Here is a 20,345-nt window from a genome sequence, read left to right on the forward strand (position 1 = left end):
TCAATCACAAAGGACACACGTTCTGTCAGTATTTAGAGTGATGTCATTCATTGCAGTCGTGTACATGTCAAGATATGGCATAGTTTAGTCAAGACCACTCAATTTCCGCTGTTCTGTTTACGGTTCGCCAATGCCACTTGGCAGACTCACACACACCGCTAATTCAATTAGATAATTGACATTATGGGGCCCAAGCAATTAGACAGCAAGGCGTCTATTGGTCGAACAACGATTAGAATAGCAACCTAAATTGATCTCATCGACCCGAACTTACAGAATCAGCCTACAGTTGCGCGTCAGAGTTTGCTGCCACGCTGTCGATGGAGCGAGCCGAGCCTGCAGATACGGAGGTCAGACAACAGCAGGCTGGTTCCCTCCGTGGCAATGCAGTTCGAGTGCACGAAGGTGTTGTTCTACAGGGCGGAGGGCCTGAAACGTACTCGGAGTCGTCTCCCGGTCGACAAGTAGAGCAGGAGAGGGACACAGAGGGAGGACAAGTTCTCGGTGAGTGTCACGTTTTGTAGCAACAAGTCTACACGATTGTGTACTGTATACGCGGTCTGCAATGTTGCCCTCTCCGTTTCTTGCACGTGAACGAGCAAACAAGATTAGCAGTACTCAGTTTCAGTGGGAAAGCCCGCAAACGCGGTCGCATTACGCAAGACGGCGACAGACGTCGACCAAGACGCCACGTCGAGCTGCGAAAGTTGCCACACTCTATCTGTCCGTTTGAGGATCTGGACGCGTTAGTGGTTAGCAAATGTATTCGTTAATTTAGCTGCAAATAGTCGTGACCGCAGTGTCGCAGCTTCCCGTGGAAATGCAGCGCTCTTTTTCGTTTGAATGGATGAGAATGGTCGAGAGAAAAATATATTAGTGGGTACGACCTTTAATTGGGTTAGGTTAGGTAATGACCATCTTAATTGCTTTAGTGATTAATCCAATTTGTCGTGCTGGTTTTGGCCCTCCCAAGACCATCCCGTAGTTGATACATTCGGCTACGCCAGAGGCTTGCAATTCAATTGTGATTTCCTGATTACTTGCTAATTGAAACCGGAGGAAGCTTGTTAATTAACCATTCATACTCATGTCGTAATTCCGTCTATTGCAGTTGAGGAAGAGGCGTCTTGGCGCAGTAATGGTCTTGAGATGGCAGCTTCTGTAGTCGGTGAATCCTCTGAAATTGACGCGCCTTCAGTAGTAGAGATGTCTGTGGCTGTTTCTAATGAGGAAGGTATGCCCAGAAAGCAGCGTCGATATAGGACAACATTTACTGCTGCACAGCTGCAAGCGTTGGAGGACTCATTTCAGAAGGCTCACTATCCTGATGTGTTTACCAGGGAGGAGCTGGCTGGAAAGATTGGTCTGACGGAGGCAAGAGTTCAGGTGATTGATTATTGGTCTCTAGAGTGCTGTGATGGATGATTGTACTGTATGCATGAGCAATCATGTAACAATGTATGAGCAGTAGCGTCCTGGTCATGAGGCAGCATGTACTAGGAAGGCAATCAACAAACAGCTAGCATTCTAGACACATTGAAATCCTTTAAAGAGAAAGTGCAAGAATTTTCTGGGTGATTTCTGGGTGTCATTTGACATATGTCATAGGCAGATTTTCAATTTTTTTGTGAAATACAGTAGTGTTAGGGTAGTGTCAGTTTCATGCAAGAAACTTTATTATTTAGTTTTCTGGTTTCTTTAACAAACAGGTGTCACCTGTGTTTGGCAGAGTGGTATGTTCTAGAGAGCCTTGCTGTAGTAAGATACTTAGTGCTACCTAATGTTTCCACTAAGCAAGTACCCCCAATGGAGATAAGTTATCTCTATTATTGAAGTTACTACCCAAGTAGTTGAATTGGTAGTTTGCAGTTCTGTGTTGCTCCTATTATATAAATGCATGTGCTTGGTGTTGTTTCCTTGTTGGGATGTTTTCCATAGGACAGGTATGACTGTGAGGTGGGTCTTCCTAATGAAATGAATGAATCAATGTTTGTTTTCTCTGTGAGAGGTCTCCAGTTTAATTAATTAGTACAGCATGCAGTGGAAGTTTAATTAATAGTCTCACATGTGAGCAATACAGTTTCAGCGTACAAAGGCCAGTGGTTCTTCAGTATGTTTGCTATAAACTAAATAACACAATAGCAGACCACCCACTTTTTGTTGTTGATTGTTTGATTTGTTTTCCAGGTTTGGTTTCAGAATCGAAGAGCCAAGTGGAGAAAACGAGAACGAGTGGTTGTGCAGCCTACTCAATTAAATGGTATGATTCCTGACCCCACACAGTCTACAGCAACACTTCAGTCATCTATGCCAAGAGGCATTCCTGTTAATACTATTCAGCATATAATGAGACCAGAGCTACACTCAGTTCATCCTGTGGCACCCTGTACATGGCATCCTCAGCAGATGCCAGTAATGACAGTGCCACCTCCGAATATGGTTGTTACACCTGGAATGGTTCCATCAACTATGAGTCCGACTCAAATGGCTGCACAAGGACACATTGCGTATCCAGTGATGCATAGCCCATATGTGATGTCAGGCTACCCAGGAGGCCCAACACAAATGGTATCCCCTCCTCCAGGTGAGTTTTAGTGATGTGTTATTATGCTGGTATTAGATAGTCATACATTTAAATAGTATGATTTGCCAGTGGTTTCTATGACCAGACTAGTCTGTGTTTGGATGGTACTATAAGTATGTATTACTGTAGCATTAATGAATCAATCAATCAATTAGTATAGTAATGTTCTTTCCTACCTTTGAAGCTCAGCATGATTCATGTTCTAATGCATCAATAGAAAGTGTTAGAAGTCAGTATACTAGGGTGGTCAATTTGGCTTATGAAATGAGTAGGTCCCATAATAATAGCCAAGAGGTTATGTCTAATGTATGCTCTTGTGTATGTGAGAGCTACAAAACAAGCTACCGCAGGGTATGTCTGATAATGTGTCTGTTGGCAGGGTTGGTATATCATCCTGTGATTCAAATGCAGGCTCCTCAGATGACACAGCCAGTTCCTGTGGCTGTCACCTGCTCGCCAATCCATCAAACAATTCCACGATCTGAGCTAGGAACACAGACTAGCATCGATACATTGAGAGTGAAAGCAAAGGAACATGCAGCGACAATAGGCGTGCATCAAGTGAAGACACAAGAATAGCTTCTGACAACGAAGTCTCGATGACAAAGTCGACAGGACGTTTGCTGGAAACAAACCACATGTCCTTTGGTACTTGTTGAGTTACATGGCTGCACAAGACGTACATACATTGGTTACTGGACATTGTACTATATTGTATTGTATGCATTGAGGATTACTTCTTCATTTGTATGCTGTAGAATTTGCTAAGATGAAAAAATCTCAGTGATCCTACTTCTCATCCAGTCCATTCCTGTGTTTTCTTTAATAATTTGTGGTATTAGCATGATATGACATTAGTTATTCAATCATGGTTGACAGTCTGTTTGGTTAGATAGAAGACATGACGTCTGTTTTGATTGCTACAAGATAATTCTAGCAATTACATCACTCAGCAATTAGAGATGGCTTATCAGATTTGTATAGTCACTTGGTAGCCAGTGTTGGATGATTTGAATGTTTGTTGAAAGACTTCTAATGAAGATAGCTACAGTAGGAGTATCTCTACACTGAGTGTGGAGATTAGTCAACCCATTCTCAAGATATAAGGAATGCTCAATCTTTCTATTGTGGTATGACAAGTACCTAGAAAGAATGTGCTTATACAGCAATCACCAAGTCTGGCACCTCTTGACAGGTTACAACCATGACCTGGTCAACTGAACTCATGCAGATCAGTTGACATTATGCATAGTGTTGGGTACATGCAGTCATACTGCAGAGCATACAGATAACACACAAGGGACTACTGTACAGGAATCTCAAGCTTAGATACCCTAATCTCAAGGAAGATCAGCTGGACAACACAAATCATTAATTAAGTTAAAAGGCTAATTAAACTGCAAGGAACTATCAACGCTGCTATGTTTGAACCATAATTGACTACATATTGGAGAGTGACCTTACCCAAACAGAAACATCGCCTTTCTAAAATAAGTGTCACGTGTCTGCCACCACTGAAGTGCATGATATTCAAAGATTCTACCCAATAGACACTGGATTCAGGTTTGTTCCATTTCCCACGATACATATATAACACTACATTTAGCATATAAAACAGCATTGTGTCTACTTCCGAAAAGTCACTAATGACTAGTTTGACATAAAACTACTTGGGGTACATGTATCTCTAGTGTTTTTTGTTATCGTGAGGTCTTCAGTCCTTCAAAAAGCTTTTTCAAATTTACCATTGCAAAACCACTCTGTTTCAGTTGCTCTGTAATGGTGGCATGTATGGCATTAAAGTCATCTTTAAAACCTCGAATAGCTGCAAATTGTAAAAAAGCATATCACCTTGAGGATATAGCCATAGTACCATTCTTTCACCTCAACCAACTAATACAGTAGGAAGTCAGAAGACCTCCAGCTACTCTGCCCACAGAGAGATACGCCAGTGGTCATGTCTGTGGGATGGTTGGTTGAAACGAAAGAACTAGACTGTCAAGTGTAAAGATGTGACTCTACCTCTCATTTTGCCATGCTTGTTAGCATCTTCGGACAGAGCCTCATTGTAATCAAACAGATACTGATAGTATCTAAGTTGAGTGTAAAGTGCAGATTCTGAATACTAAGGACAGAAACATCATGTAAGTAATTACAGATGACTCTGCAGATAGGCAAGCAGGAAACAGTTACAGACAACCATATACCACTAAACTACCTCTTGCTTCATTGAACCTCGAGGTTTATGAAGCTCCACTCGCCTTGTCCTGGTTTCCAGTAAATGGTCTTCACTTACCATCCAGCCCTAAACAATTGCACTATTGTACCCACATTCTAATCATCACTGTGTGTTTCATTGCCTGATAGTATCTGGTGATATGCTCTCTCATCAGCAATGTGAGTCTATTCCGAATTGCTGGTGTACTGTACTGTGCTGTACACACTGGACATACAAGACCACACACAAAGCTTGAGCCCTAAATGGAAGCCATGTTACATGATGTCGATATATTTAGTGAGTTGCATCTTACACTTGCCTTCACTACTCCTTCATACTCAGCTGTAGCTCCACAATTGTCAGCTGTGCATGTCAAAACAAGTCTTGCTGCATCCTATACAGTTACTGAGTATGATAAATAAAAAGGTAAACCAAGAAATCACACGCAGAGAGCCATTCAAATGAACAGACACACATATACAGACCCAACAAGGTAGACACCCTAAGAAAGCAGTAGTGTCCACACTTGGTAAGAAATTAATAAATATACCTTGAATTTTTCCTCCATAGTCATTTGAGTTGTGCTTCCCAGCAGAGCATCTGTTCCTTCATCGTCATTATTATATGAATGTTGATATGACGACGAGTCCAAACCTTCAATACAAACGACATGGCATATTACTGACAATGGATGGCAATACACCTTTCAGACCAAGACAATCTGCTATCAGTGCTCCATCAGTTCCAGAAATTGGATCACAAAGACGTGATACAACAGGATGTACCTGCTGCTGCAGATAATAGTTATAGTCTAGAACAACACATAGAATACAAAAATCAGTTTGTGGGGACCTTCAATATATGCAATATTTCAGTATAAATTTGATTATTTTATAATCCAGCTAATTCACTAGATAACATTTGCCTTGGCAGTCGCACACAGCTGTTGGCAGCAGAAGGTTGTCTACTGCACTACTGTTAATCACAAAGCCATTTCAGAAACAGCAAATGATGTGGTAAGCATGAAAGACACAAGCAATACTGTTAGAAACCTACACCAATTTAGCATACATTCCGTCATCTATTTACATGATGGATACGTCAACTGCAACAGCATCTACCAGTACTCATTCATCTAAGATGCAGAATACTGGCAAGTTCTATTCCTATTCAATGGTGGCATCTTTATTCAAAGGCGGCTTTCAATTGACGAAATATGAAAAGAATAATTGCAAATTTGTATATAAACAGGACTTAAATTTGCATACAATCGAACCTTGCCCACATATAACATGGAAGCTCATAGAGTAGTTAAACTTATTATGTTTTTTAAATTTATGCCTAAACCATAATTAAACTAACCTGTGTAGCAGCAAAAATAAAACGCTGTTGTGCACTCTGTATGCCCTTATCGATAAATTTAATGTAAGATCTAAAGTATGTCCTTGCAGTAGCTTACCAATTTTCAATGTGTCAGAACGCCTTAGTTCATCTGGGTGATAGCCTCGAAGTGTGGCTGATTGATTAGAGCCGTCCTGTTATAAATCAATTCATGTCAATCCTCCAAAATACAAAATACAAGTATTCAGCGTTTGCACTGGTCACTCTAAAAATGTTAAAATGCAGCTGGTGTGTTGTCTGTATAATGTTTGTCCAAAAATACAAGTTTATTAGACTGAAATTTCAGTGTATGTGGCATATGATATGTAAGTAGATGCTTGTGTGCACTAATAATCAGTTTATAAAGCATTCAAACCTACCAAACAAATAATGTATGGGACTGTGTCTCCACTTCTAAAGTGCCTTCCTTTCGATTTCAACCTTACGGCAACCTGCACATGTGGCAAGCTGTTCTTGTCAGGGTAGTCGTCTGGATTTTTTGTCAATGATTTTGTTATCACAAACTTCTCCAGTGGAACCTGATCATTTTCCACGTTCTGCTTGATATCTCGAAGTCTTGTGTGAATATTTTCAACAATGATGTCTCGAGATTGAACAGACAAAATCTCTCCAATTACATACCTAAAAAGAAGCAATACTCAACAAATCAAGAGAAAATGGCACACTTCAAACACACCAGTCAAGATTAGGCAATCAAATGGCACATACTAATCGTTGCATATGCTGACAAGATCACTAGCACTAAAATGGTTAGTGTACTCACTCTCCAGCGTCTTTGGCTAGTCCACACCAATCTCTCCGAACAATGTCCAAGCCCTTCATTTCCTTCACATGACTAGTCGATCCTAATAACAAGCAAACGGTTAGCAAGTACCTATCAACAGCCCTGCAAAACAAGAGTTGCTACCATCACTGTTCACTTGTAATACAACAGCTGCATACCTACACGTTTAATCATGAATTAATACAAAGTGAGGATAAGATTTATGCAACCATAATTAATGTGTGTGCACATACTGGTATTTGTTTAACCACTAATTACTGCTAGTCTAGCTTTCTATGCTACTCCCTGCACAACTGAAAATCTACAGAATGAACACAACAACAATTACTTTTTTTTCTTCAGCAGTAACATTGACCTGAAAATTCCATCAATACCAATTTCTACCTGCCTGTACAATTTGTTCACTTCTGCTTGGATCTGATAAAAACAATTCAATAATCATATATATATATATATATATATATATATATATATATATATATATATATATATAATGTAATGGCAATATCACAGTGACTAATTTTAGTTGTCCTACCCTCTGTCCTATTTGATAGACTTGCTGTAGGTCTGTGCAGTTTGTATTAATCATGATTGAGTCGGTATCTCCATAGATGACTTCCAAATTCAACTAAGAAACACACCAATAAACACTGACAAAGACTCTCAATGCCAATACTCAACAGTAAAAACAGCATACAGACTAGAAAACAAATGAATCCATTTAGCATTTTCCACACCTGTGGAGACCTGAGTACTGCAAAAACGTAAAGTCTTGCAGTACACACAAGATACACACACATAGACCACAGTAAACAAAAAAAAACATTCTAAATTCGAGAGTAACAAACTACAGAAATACAAATAAATAAATAAACGAACAGACAAACAGAGATGACATATGACAATGATAAACATGTAAACAAAACATGTGGTGAAACATATCATAATAGGACTTCAAAGCAAAGACACAACATGACAACTTGCTACTTACTGTCTGCGCAAGGTCTTTTGTTTTCAGCAGAATCTGAAAGAAAAATCACAAGAGTACACCAATCTCCTACAATAAATACAGTTTCCACCAAAGTAACAAATGCCAACCAAACCCAAACAAAAACACAATGAAGCACAAATTAATTATAAGTAATGCCACACAACATCATGATTTCACAGACAAGCCACTCCATTGCTTAGAACACCTACCTCCCGACCTTTCCCTGTCACCAAAGCAGCCAGTGGTTTAGCATAAAAACGAGAATGGGAAAATCCAAGACATCCATACATGCTGTTGGCAGTCAGTTTGAGAGCTTGCTGACGGATATTAAACTATAAAATAAGATTAAAACAATGAGGGTAAACACAAATAGGAGAAGACTGTAGCAACAGACTTGCAGGTATTGCTCATCATCTCTGTCCACTGATTTCATTAGTTTCTTCACCTAAATTTGTCAACACTAGTATAAGGTCGCACATCATGGCTTCACAACTTAATAAACATTATATATTAAACAGAATGCATCATGCATTTGAGTCCTAGAGAGTCACTGTGTTATGAAAAGTTGTGAAGTCTACTTTCAATTGGAAGTAAGCAAGTTTCTGAAGTACTGTCTTGTCCGACTAAGAATGATGAATATAGCAGAAACTTAAAACAAGCTCATAGAGCTAATGGTCCCTAACTCTGATAGAAATACAACAAAGTCTCAACTGACCATTTGGCGGTCTATGCATGACTCAAGTGCATTCACGTCATAGGATGCTGTAAAGAAAAGCAGTGCGTCGTCAATTTAGTTAGGCTTCCATTCCTATGCAATAAAGAAGTTCTTAACATAGCAAATGAAAGCCTTTACTTGATTTCTATCCCCTACAATCTGCAATTTAATTAATGTGTGCAATACTAGACCACAAGTCCAGCTGTTGAAAGAAAACAAGTGCAGATGCATTCCAACTGTATTATTGGTATGTGTGTCTGAAATAGACTTTGTATGTTATAGGGATGCTTCTCAGTAGCTTCCAATGCAATATCAAAATTTCAAACCTGACAATTTTTCATAGCCAAACATTTGTATTTGTATAAGTTCAAATAAAGAGAATGACTTCAAACCATACATACCTCTCTTCTTCTTTCAACTAAAGCCCTGATCTGAGTTGGCAAGACTCCCTGATCAACACTGGAATCTGGAAGATCAACTAGCATTTCTTCATCTTCCCCTAGATCCTAATCAGCCAGTAAATATGCGATAACATTAATAGCCTATTACCAGTAGTTGAGATCTCAAGACCTTACATTGGTACTGTAACTGTGTTTGCTTCTGTCAATTGTTGTAAAGCAAATGTTGTATTCCTGAATGATGGATGGGTAAAGACTGTTGAAGTCAAGGAGCAGAATGAAACGATCATATAATCCTGTAACACAAGCAAATCAATCAAATGTAGCAACAAAGCAAGTAATAAACTTCAAAGAAACAGAAAGAGGCATAGTCAACACTCATGCATGCGCAAGCACACATGCACACACATGCAACCATGCACACACACACACACACACACACACACACACACACACACACACACACACTATCTTAAACATGTAGTGCTGTACCCTTTTTTGGTTCTAAAACCAGTCCTCCAGTGTACTTTGATTTTCGTTTGCCTTTCTTTGACCCTGTCTTTATTGTGTCATCGTTAGGGTCAACAGGATCCGCCTGATCAGAAGCAACAACTTTAGTAAACTTGACATTGTACTTTTGCATTATTGTCTGACAGGTGCAGATGTCTTGTTGGCACTCCATGATTTGTCTGGACAAATGTAATTCCTGCAAAGAAATTATTTGTGGTATAGCAATGCATTATGAAATAGAAACTTTCAGACATTAAAAGCAATGACCTATTTACACAAAATGTAAATGACTACATAGCTGCCCCTGAAAGATAAAATATTGAACAGTACTTATGTCTGAGTTCTGGCTTAATGACTACACCGCATATTGATAAGCTGTCTCTAAATATCGTTCCCATTATTCAATGCTTATTGAAACAACATTTACTTATTTATTATTATTAAGTATTACTGACAGACACTGAACATTGAAGACTGCATCAATGTCATAAACATTTCCGTTTGACATATCATAGTATGATACCACTAATGTGTACCAGAAAAATCATGGTGTATTACTACAGTAACACACACCATCAAGTTACAAAAGTCAACTCCTACGCAGAAAGCACTTGCACTAACAGCAACTACACCTGTCTAATTCAAATGGTATAACTAGTGTTCCAAATTTTTATGGCAGATGTAGTCGTCACCTTGGCAACCTCACAAAATTTCAGTCTCTAAGGAGTTTAGGACTGTTACATATACATTAATACCAAATAGTGATAATTGAAATAATTGGTCATCAAATGACAACTTGACCACCACTCTTTTGAACACTGACACTATTTTTAGAGCAAAGTAGATGATATGGCCTTGGACAACAATACGTGCATTTGAAAGATCCAGCAATGTCAGTGCTTTCAGTTGCTGATTTGTTAGCTTCTGGTGCTGAATTATCTGAATAGCATTTTTTTGTCTTTATAAATGCTCCTGAGATCGCTTTGTCTCTGTATCTCTCCCGTGCATTCTGATTGGAAGACTAATAGATGAGTGGACAAAGACACAAACAGCTTAACATACCATATAGACATATGAACTAACAAACAGCAGTATAATTTGCAGATAAAAGATTAAATGGGCAACCAAACAAAAAGACATAAACCATGAAATCCTGCATATGTTTTACTTTTCATGAAACGCATGAAGAAGAAGAAACTCATTTCTCTCAGACCTCCCACCCAAAAGAGTTCTTGTCTGCACAACATCTTGTTAAAACAAATAATTGTATAGATATTACCAAACGCACCAAAATGTTGCCACAGATGTTGGTTATTTGTACAGCAAGTGGCAAGACCTAAGGTGTCATCATCAGAGTAACAAAAAATCATGTACTTGCAGTTATGAACTTACGTTCAACTCAAACATGATGCCATAACACAGTGAGGCATCATTCTAAGAATACAAAATCAGTCACAGCCTAAGAGCCAAACCATCAAAATGAATGTGTTAGTGAGCATGCATGAGCATAGTCAAGCAAAACAGCGAAAGAACATACTACAAGCCATTACCAGCGTGTGATCAAGTAACTTTAACAGATCTGGTGATTGTCTGATAAACAATAGCAGTACAGTTACACACAATAATGCCACACACAAATTGACAACTTACCCAAACATTTTTTGTAAATCTTCATTGTCAATAGCTACACGCTTGCGTTTCAACACAACTTGAGTCAATGCTAAGAATAATAGAGAAACAAAGACACTTTACAATAATAATGTGTAGAGTATTTCAAGTTGATTTTGTCATTAAGGTTGAATAGCAGCTAAACTCAAGAACAACCTTGTACAGCATGTTTAGTGTGGCCGACCACTCCAATACAATTGAGTATGCTTGATACAACCATTCTACAAATACTTTAAAATATAATATTATCAAAATCCTAGAATGCTATCGCTGTGATGCAAACAATGGGTGATCATCTACATGTTGTTGGAACATTCTGCACCTTGGTCAGCAAGAAATAAATTCTATATTTAATTAAAAGCATTACTTAAAATGTCCATTTGGTTGTATCCATGAACAGTGTTTCTATTCTGATTACAGTTTCTCAATTAACAGCCACTGAAACTCAACAAACATTGAACTGAATTGCACATCACCTGTCAGATCATAACTAGAACATCTTATCAGCTCCTTTGATGACAGTTTCACATCACACATCATGCGTCCTGCCATTGCAATTCTTTCACCAGTACTCACACCAAATCCACCTGGTCCTGACAAACGAGGCATGATTGATCGTCTCAAACGACCAACACGAGACCAGTGAGGAACTTTTTCATGTGCAAGTCGATGTAATAGAACATCCAACTCAAAACCAACCATGTCGTGACCAATGATAAGGTCAGGATCAATTTTATGAATTTTAGCAACAAAAAATGCTAGCATTGCTCGCTCTGAAGATGTCACTTCTATCTTGGTGTGCTAGTCAATAAACAGAAAATCATAAATAAGGAGCAATCAAAATTTCTAGCAGTTACATAATTCTTGACTTGAGAAGTGAAGTCGTGTGGAAACAGTTGATCATTCAGCTTTCGCACACCTGAAACACAGCAAATCTAAAAACTAAGCTGCTGCAACAAGTTGAGAAAGGTTCAAACATCTATACACAGTCAAATAGACTCAATTTCCTGTTAGTCTCTGTGTGAGCATGTGGTGCGTGTGCATTTTTGTTTGTATGTGTGTGCACATTTCCTACCACCTGCATAGCGTTGGGGGAGGGGGATGGAGAAGGCTATAGCCCCCAAACATTTTGGTCGTGTCACTCCGGTTCAAGCAGAACTATGAGTTACTAACCAGTCCACTTAATCTTAGAGTAGTATGTAATGTTGACGACGACGTTGACTACCTCTTTGATAATACACATCATCATTTCAGTACAATAAAACCAGTGTCAAGAAGTCATGAACACGTGAAATGAGCATACCCATCACTTTTACGACATTTGCTATGCTATCCGGCAATGGCAGAGTAACAAAGACCGCATCAAATAGGCAGAAGCCTATCCATCAACTAGTTTTCAAGGTCGACAACCCGGCTGACCAGAGAATGGAATCTCCAGCTGCTCCGCTACCTAACAATTTGCATGCACTCCGTACTTTCTCCACTTTGTGCTCAGGCTATTCTAGCTAACTAGCTAGGCCTATGGCTTGCTACATTACGCGAAAAGCTAAAATTGGTCAATGCCGGTTTGCACTGAATTAGTATTCTAGATACTATTGTTATCGAGATGCCATCTAATTTAACAATCGGAGCCTTGAAAACCTTTCTTGGCACGAACTGTAAAAGTGTTTCGGTTCCACCCTTTACGCACACTGACGGCACTCAGTCCCGCAGTATATTTGTAACCTGAAATCGATACTCTTTACTTACATGCATACAAACTGTAAGCAAGGAAGTAAAAAGTAAACAATTGGGCGTGGTTTGCAAGTAAAAATGAGCGTGGTTTGCAGCCTAATTTATTAGACACCAAACTTGAGGACAACGCTACCGCCACCTAGTCACTGATGGCTTCATGTTCCGTCTAAGTATGTCATGTAAATACTGTAATAATCTCTATGCCATTTCTATTTCTGTTGCATCTACAACTCGCATTATGAGAAAACTTACAAGCCACATGGCTCTGAAAATGATGTTTAGGAGCTGCTTTGTCAATATGAACAGCAGAGTTTATCAACGAACCAATTGCAACGATCTACAAACAACAGCACCAACACTTCATTAGCAAACTCAAACAATAGATCACGTCCCATCCTACACATCAGAACATCATAAATCATATTTCCTGCTCTAAACGTTTTTTCTTAATTAACTACGGCAAAAATAATGCTCACAGTAAGGTGTTTTCAAATTTGTACAAGACAATCTGACGCTTTCTTTAAAAACAAACCAAAAATATGCCTTAGATTTTGATGAACTCAACCTTTAAGACTTTTGAATTAAATTCTCATTACTTATTATGCATGAATTGCAGGATAAAAATAACTTGCTTGACTTCAAGTGAAAAATATACCTCGTGTGTATGTGTCTTTGAATTCAATATGGTTTTCATGGCAATGCTCATCACAACCTACCACCACAGCAGTTAATGAAGACACATCAACAATTCAGTATCATCACACACCAGTGGTGGTGGTGGTTCTTGCTTTGGAGCTACTTCGATTAAGTCTGGTTTATCCAACTCAACTTCCACTTTGCACCAACTGATTGACTGGGAAAGTGGTCCTGGAAAACAAAGTTCAAGTGTTCTTAATTTCAGTCTTTAGGTTCGCTGTCTTTCTGTCATATGTCTTCCTCGTTGCCCGTCTGGCTGTCTATATGTTCCTGTCCCAAATACTTCATCTACTGTAACTCTTTCTACATAATGTGTCTCAGCCAACATGTTGTTTAATTATGCTTCACTCTCACTAAATCTGTACCTGTGTACAGTCCAAATGTCTTACTGCGGCCTGTTGGTCTTTCACTATGCTATTCATCTCTCTTGCCATCTACAATGCCCCAAGTTGTTATTTCTCTGAAGTTACACGTTTGATACCATGCAACACCATGATGGCGGCATCAGTTAATTAAACTTTAGTTGACATTTGATGAGCTGTCTACATCAATCATCCACTGTCTAGGTAAGATGTCACAGCAATATCAATCTCTATGTGGTCTATTTCCAACCAACCTCAACCCACTCAACTGTCTGTTGAACTAGCCACATTATCAAGTTCCCTATGTCTCATGTCAGCATCATTTTATCACTCACTAGGATTCTTGATGTGCAGCCAGCTAGGGCCTTTCAGTCTCTGTTGGATTATCAACAATTCAAGACTAAAAACAAGATAAACCACTACTATCTGACACAACATAAATAAATAATTTGCCAAAAACCCCTCACCTTGATGTATTGGTTCCAAACACATGACAGAAGGTGTTGCCACTCATATCCGAAGGAAGCGGAGGGTAGTCAGCCTACCAAGCAAATATTTACAATCATCATTTTATCTGTGTGTCTCCTTGCCTGTCTGTCCTTTTTATAATAAAAAAGTCCATGTGACAAGACATGAACTGGTGTTTACGCCTGTCATATGCACTTACACATCCAACCAGAAACAAAAAGAAACATGTCTGCTTATGTGTTTGCCTTTGAACAATCCCGTCTCTCTATCCACTCACATAAATATACATAATTATAGATATTGGTCAGTTTCTCAGTGTTGTCATCCTAACGAATGTGTTGCTAGTCCAAATTGTTTTACTCACAGAATATTTGACTTCAAGATACTCAGAAAACTTGGGCACTCCCGGTACATCAAAGCAGTAGTTTTTTGAAACACGCTAAAATACAAAGCAACTACTTAAGTCAGAATAAATCAATTAATGCATTAGCAACTAACCTTTGAGGTAAATTTCATGATCTTGAACCGGCTGGCAACTTTCTCATCAAATTCCTACAAAAAATCACCAACTCATTCCTTTAGAGTTATTTCTATACAGTAAGTAACAGATTGTTACATGGATTATAGTGAAAACCATTATACTGTACGTTTGTATTAAACTTTTAAGCATGCACTTTTGTTGACTTAAGTAAGATGTTAAAAATAAAGAGTAATAATTCCCTGGAAGTGCTGCCCTCTAGATATCAGTTGTTACACAAGTGGCAGGTACTTATGGCATTTATGGCACTAGTTAAATTGAAACCTCACAAGATTATCAACAAGATAATTTTTTCTATTGGTGTACGTAATAGTTGCCTAAGTATTCACTCTACTAACTCACTTTGTAAACATCCATTATTGATACATCTTCATCTGTTGCCTTTCCCAAAGAGTTAAGAACCTGCAAAATACCAAACTGAATGTCAGCATCTACGCACAAATAACATGCACTTGCCTTTTCTCTTGGAAGGAAGTACATCTGCCGAGGAATGTTTTGTACAACAACGCAACAGCTGGCATGACGGCAGACACTTAGTTAAACTTTAAAGGTAAGACAAGTAAATCCTCTCTACCGATTACCTGACATGAGTCTTTGCTGACTCAATCCAAACTTTTCCAAACAAGTAAACAGTTCCTACAAAAAGAAGCAGCAAGCGAATATTTATTGCTCACAAAACAAGTCAATTCTTATGTCTTTCCCATCAAGTAATATCAACCTGGCTGTTTTGCCTCTTCATGTGCATCAAGCCAATAGAACTGAAGAACTTCACTACCTAAAAAGTGACAAAATTATGACAAAACATAAACATAAACTAACAGTAAGTCATCAACAATTCATTTAAATCTCACCGTCAATGTCTTGTAAAGGCAAAGATGAAGTGTCAATATCGGGAGCTGTAACTAGCTGCAAGACAAAAATTTGTTACCAGACAATGGCATGAGAAATTGACACCACGGGTAGTAAGCAACACAAGACACAACCTAAAAGATCATTTGTGACAACAAAATTACAAAAACCATCTAGCACCTCTTGTTTTGATGAAGAAAGCTGGTCACGCACAGTTTCCCATCCGACTGAGTCTAGCAGGTCTAGCCTATCAAATCACCAACACATCACATCACACAAAAATGCACAAGAAAAAATGAGACATAGCAGAGTGACAAAACAAGAAGAGGAAGATGAACACACAGGGGCATTTCCACTAGAGCCTAAACCGGTTTAACAAGTCATTTAGACTAAGCTGGTTTAATTAAGAATTGACTTGTTTCCACCTGCACTAAACCAGTTATATTTTAAACCTAAACCGCTTTCTTAAACCTACTTCAAAGTAGTTTAGGTTGAACTGTCACGTGACAGTAGCGCGCTTGTTTAGATGGCTTCTGACAACCGCGTTTTGATGATATTGACTATTTTGCTGAGATAGGATAAGGGTCGTTAATTAACTAGGGGAAAGAAATCAGCAGCTACGGAGGGAGAGAGAGAGAGAAGCCAATGTCCTTGGTCATTGTCATGCAAATTCCTACTAGCAGATGCTGAATCAGTGAAAACCAACAGTTGCTCTGACTTGGTGACACAGCAGCCCAATACTTCAAACTAAGGCATTCGTAGACAGTTTGTTTTGCACATCCCAAATGTGCAAGTCCCTAGTGAAAACAGTCGCTTTCTTGAACGGGTTGAGTTTTAAAATGTGTTTAAGCTAAACTAGTTTAATTAAGGTGCAGCTAGTGGAAACACGGCCACAGTCTGATACTCACATAGACATGCATGAATGATAAGTGTCCACGCAGACAAACTGCAAGCAGCCACAGTTAATATGCACAAAGACAAAACCAGATACACTATAGACGATTACCAGAAAGAGTGAAACAGGTATACAGTCACAAATCTTACACAACAACTGGTTCCCGGACTTTCTGTCCAGATGTGGCAGTTGAGTGACTGATGGCAGCCTCCTATAATGTAAAGTATAAATTACATATGTCTCTCTGTATATGTATTGTGCCAACACATATATATTTCAAAGCTACAATATAACCAACCAACCTGATGTATATTAGGATTCACAAAATTGTCATCATTTAGGTCATCCCATCCACTGCCTTCGATGTCAGCCCTGTCGTGATATTCATAAGTAAGCAACAAGAGAAAAATAAACAGACAATAAAGCAAACAGAAACACCAGACACATACTGCATGTCACTAATGTCCATATCTGTGACTTCATTGTCCATATGCCCTTCACTCTCCTTTTCAAGTCTGTCAATATCATCACGTCTCTGCATATCATCACTTCCATGTTTGACTGCACCACGACTTTCAGATTTCGATTGAAAAAATTCAATCCTCTTGCTGCTGCTTTCTCTAAAATTTGCACTTTGCTTTGGTGTTGAACATGTCGTGTCTTCTGGCAGATCTTCAGGCTTCTGTTGATAAAGAGGAGAATACGCTCTTTGTTGTGATACAAGCTACAGCAACATAGGCATTAACTAATGATATGCAGACAAAACATACAGACATAGATAATGACATTTCAATATTGGTTAGTAATTTCAGCAATTTTGCCTGAGTAAAAACAGCAAGCCAACTATTGTCTCACAGTGTCACTTGTTTGCTGTATCAACATATAAATTATTAGAACCTGGTGGCAAGAGCATCTATTAAATCTCCAACTTCAAGCATGCAGGTTCTACAAAAAATCTGCTTCCTTCCTTCACACTGTCTTCTGTGCAGTACAGTTTTGTGCGACTTAAAAAGTTTTCTTTATACAAACAAAAACATGCTGGGATAACAGCATAAGTGATTTAGAAAAATATACATTGGTATTGCAAGTCTATTACTCGTATAGTACATGTACGTATCAATTTCAAATTACTGGTGTATGCAGTGGTGTAGACTTCTTGAGGCCATGACTCCTTCACATAATATACAGGTCAGATCACTTTCCATACAAAAACCTCCATGTAATACTTCAATCCTTTATTCTTCCTTTTCCCAGGCAAAGGCACCGGAGTGTGCTAACAAAATCAAAGCATAGTAAATAATTTAGATAAGTTGAAAGTGACATCCCATATTTTCAGATAATGAAACTGACATTCAAGTCATTCAAGATGTCGTCTAAAATTCCATCATCACCGAGAGACAATGACTCCTAATGACAGCAAAACAAAATTAAGACAAACTGTTAATTTTTAGTGCAATAGAATAGTGTGTGTGTGTGTGTGCGCGCGCACGCGCACAACTCATTTCATTGTGTTTACATGTTTTAACTTTACAACCTCTTTTGCTTGTTTCTTTGGACCAACAGTTAGAAGCATGCTCTTGATGTTCTTTGGCTGGGTTGTCATTCGCTGAACATTCTACATAAATAAATACAAACGTCCAATAATGCAGATAACAACTGATTGAGGTCACATTAATTAAAGCACACAAACCGATTTCTTCTTCTTCTTCTCATCCAGTTTTGCTCGCTTGGCTGCTTGCATGGGCTGCTCTAAATCGTCATCAAATATCTCACGTCCATCATCAGCATACCCAGTTCCATCTTCACACAAATCAAAGTTTAAATTTTAACTACTAGGGGTTCATTTCTTTTACCTACTCCAGCTAATTCAGATTAGATGGATTAGCTAATCCAAGTAATCCAGCTAATCTATCCGATACGCGGACTAGACGGATTAGCTGGATTAGGTAAAAGAAATGCACCCTAGAACACATGTACAGATGGTAGAAATGATGTCAACGACATACCGTCGTCTATCACAAAGTCCTCTTCTCTGCGACGAGTGACAATGTCACCATACTCATCATCGTCAACTAGCTCGTACACGTCTTCTACTTCCTTCGGCTAAACAAAATAGGAGACGTCATTTCAGTCCCTCATAGTCACGTGACTCTTTACCTTGTACTCTGGCCGAATACCAGATTTCGCTTGCCTGGAAACGATAACCAAATTTCTGTAAAAACCAAAGGCACAATTGAAAATGTTTTCGCTCGCCTAATCTTGTCCAGAGCAGCGACTTTGGCTGAATTTATTTTGCTTCGTCGAGACCTTCTGGGTTCTAAAGAACAAGTATTGTACGACCATAATGTCAAAAATAGCAGCTTGGATTTGTTCTACCATCCTCTCGAGAACTGGCTTGCATGATTGATAAGTTGCGCCAAGAGCATCCGGGAGCTTTATTTCATTTCGCGCCAAAATGATTGTCCTATCTTGTAGTTTAGTACGCAATCACACTGACAGTACGTGTACAAGTATTTGTACACGTGTACTGTACCTGTAGGATTTCTGTAACTGTTGCGTAGATAGAATTTTTACTTCAAGTTTTAACATCACTTTGTCGCTGCGTCTAGATATGTTTTTTAAATTTTCTTTTTTCTCTTTTCAGCAGTGGCGTAACTAGGCACTAGAGGCAATTGCAACCGATACAACTATTTCTGTAGCCTCGTTACCCAGGCCCTCTTGCGCGCCCTCTTAGAGTGCAAGAGGGCCTGAGTGCGAGGCGCTTGTCTGCCTCAAAATGGGCGTGGCTGTTAAAAAAATTGGGTGCCAGAAGAAAGGATCTGTAGTCTAGTTCTGTGCATATTCCTAGAGACTTTGAAGATCAACAAAGTGAACGAACAATCGCAGGCGAATTTTTTAGGTCCGGGATTTTGTGTTATATCCGCACAACAACCGCTAAACACTTAGTTAATTGCCCGTACAAACGAACGGGTTAATCAGCTAATATATACATATATCTATAATAGTAAATAAAGCTGTGTTTACCGTCGCTTCAGAGCGACGAGCGTAGCCTCATACCAGACCCTCTCGCGCCGTCGTGCCCGGTTCCCGTATCAGGGAGTGCCGTAGCACTCCCTATGTAGGGATGCGAAGAATCTAAAATGGCGCCCCATACAAAAATATCCAAACGCATCCGAACCGGATCTCTCAGAACTCATTACAGAGATCTCGGACCCACGTAGCGCTCAACTTCAAACGTTCCTAATGGTAGCCAGACTATCACCGCTGACACTATACGCCTCAGAAGCCAGCTATCGGCAAGTAAAAAAACCCGATTTATTCTTTTCACATTTCACATTTCACTGGAAGCAACTACAACGACGAGAGTCACACCAAACGATTCGCTCTTGTCCGAAGAATTGCACTGACCCACCAGCTAGAAATGTGCAATGTCACCTTGTACCTGCTTCGCACAACGCCATGTTGTTCCGGTCACGTGTGCACATGTGACTACCGTTTGGAAGCCAAGCTGCCACTTCCACCTGCTGCTACATG

The 20,345-nt window shown here is 39.1% G+C and overlaps 2 protein-coding genes across 5 annotated transcripts; one reads left to right on the top strand and one right to left on the bottom strand.

The window, feature by feature from the left end:
- The first annotated feature begins 287 nt into the window (after positions 1 to 287).
- LOC134196667 (paired box protein Pax-6-like) lies at positions 288 to 3,383 on the top strand. Of its 2 annotated transcripts, XM_062665878.1 has the most exons (5): positions 308 to 350; positions 420 to 504; positions 1,112 to 1,386; positions 2,188 to 2,584; positions 2,964 to 3,383. In XM_062665878.1, exons 1-5 carry the CDS (start codon positions 321 to 323, stop codon positions 3,161 to 3,163), a joined length of 987 nt encoding a protein of 328 aa, XP_062521862.1. In that variant the 5' UTR covers positions 308 to 320; the 3' UTR covers positions 3,164 to 3,383. The 2 variants fall into 2 exon arrangements, with proteins under 2 accessions (XP_062521861.1, XP_062521862.1); XM_062665877.1 differs by having other exon boundaries at positions 288 to 504.
- Positions 3,384 to 4,118: 735 nt separating this feature from the next.
- On the bottom strand, positions 4,119 to 19,726 carry LOC134196665 (DNA polymerase alpha catalytic subunit-like). 3 transcript variants are annotated; one of them, XM_062665875.1, is made up of 52 exons: positions 19,188 to 19,725; positions 19,065 to 19,128; positions 18,969 to 19,002; positions 18,818 to 18,914; positions 18,502 to 18,611; positions 18,346 to 18,426; positions 18,162 to 18,218; positions 18,038 to 18,084; positions 17,943 to 17,982; positions 17,261 to 17,535; positions 17,114 to 17,183; positions 16,961 to 17,022; positions 16,097 to 16,163; positions 15,919 to 15,973; positions 15,786 to 15,842; positions 15,649 to 15,703; positions 15,524 to 15,581; positions 15,410 to 15,469; positions 15,028 to 15,081; positions 14,894 to 14,968; positions 14,529 to 14,602; positions 14,397 to 14,461; positions 13,770 to 13,870; positions 13,659 to 13,715; positions 13,256 to 13,340; positions 12,127 to 12,188; positions 11,746 to 12,070; positions 11,252 to 11,321; positions 11,152 to 11,191; positions 10,994 to 11,035; positions 10,890 to 10,937; positions 10,770 to 10,837; positions 9,746 to 9,797; positions 9,584 to 9,686; positions 9,269 to 9,387; positions 9,095 to 9,199; positions 8,373 to 8,423; positions 8,188 to 8,310; positions 7,979 to 8,011; positions 7,523 to 7,615; positions 7,316 to 7,404; positions 7,111 to 7,145; positions 6,967 to 7,048; positions 6,563 to 6,824; positions 6,262 to 6,337; positions 5,515 to 5,613; positions 5,353 to 5,456; positions 5,116 to 5,196; positions 4,945 to 5,061; positions 4,803 to 4,889; positions 4,607 to 4,709; positions 4,119 to 4,409 (listed from the first exon to the last, which is right to left on the bottom strand). In XM_062665875.1, the coding sequence occupies exons 1-52, from the start codon at positions 19,210 to 19,212 to the stop codon at positions 4,285 to 4,287; spliced, it is 4,419 nt and encodes a 1,472-aa protein (XP_062521859.1). In that variant the 5' UTR covers positions 19,213 to 19,725; the 3' UTR covers positions 4,119 to 4,284. The 3 variants fall into 3 exon arrangements, with proteins under 3 accessions (XP_062521859.1, XP_062521858.1, XP_062521857.1); XM_062665874.1 differs by having other exon boundaries at positions 5,122 to 5,196; positions 15,410 to 15,581; positions 19,188 to 19,726; XM_062665873.1 differs by having other exon boundaries at positions 15,410 to 15,581.
- Positions 19,727 to 20,345: the final 619 nt, after the last annotated feature.

This window comes from Corticium candelabrum, chromosome 21 (assembly GCF_963422355.1).
Source record: "Corticium candelabrum chromosome 21, ooCorCand1.1, whole genome shotgun sequence".
Taxonomy (NCBI): domain Eukaryota; kingdom Metazoa; phylum Porifera; class Homoscleromorpha; order Homosclerophorida; family Plakinidae; genus Corticium; species Corticium candelabrum.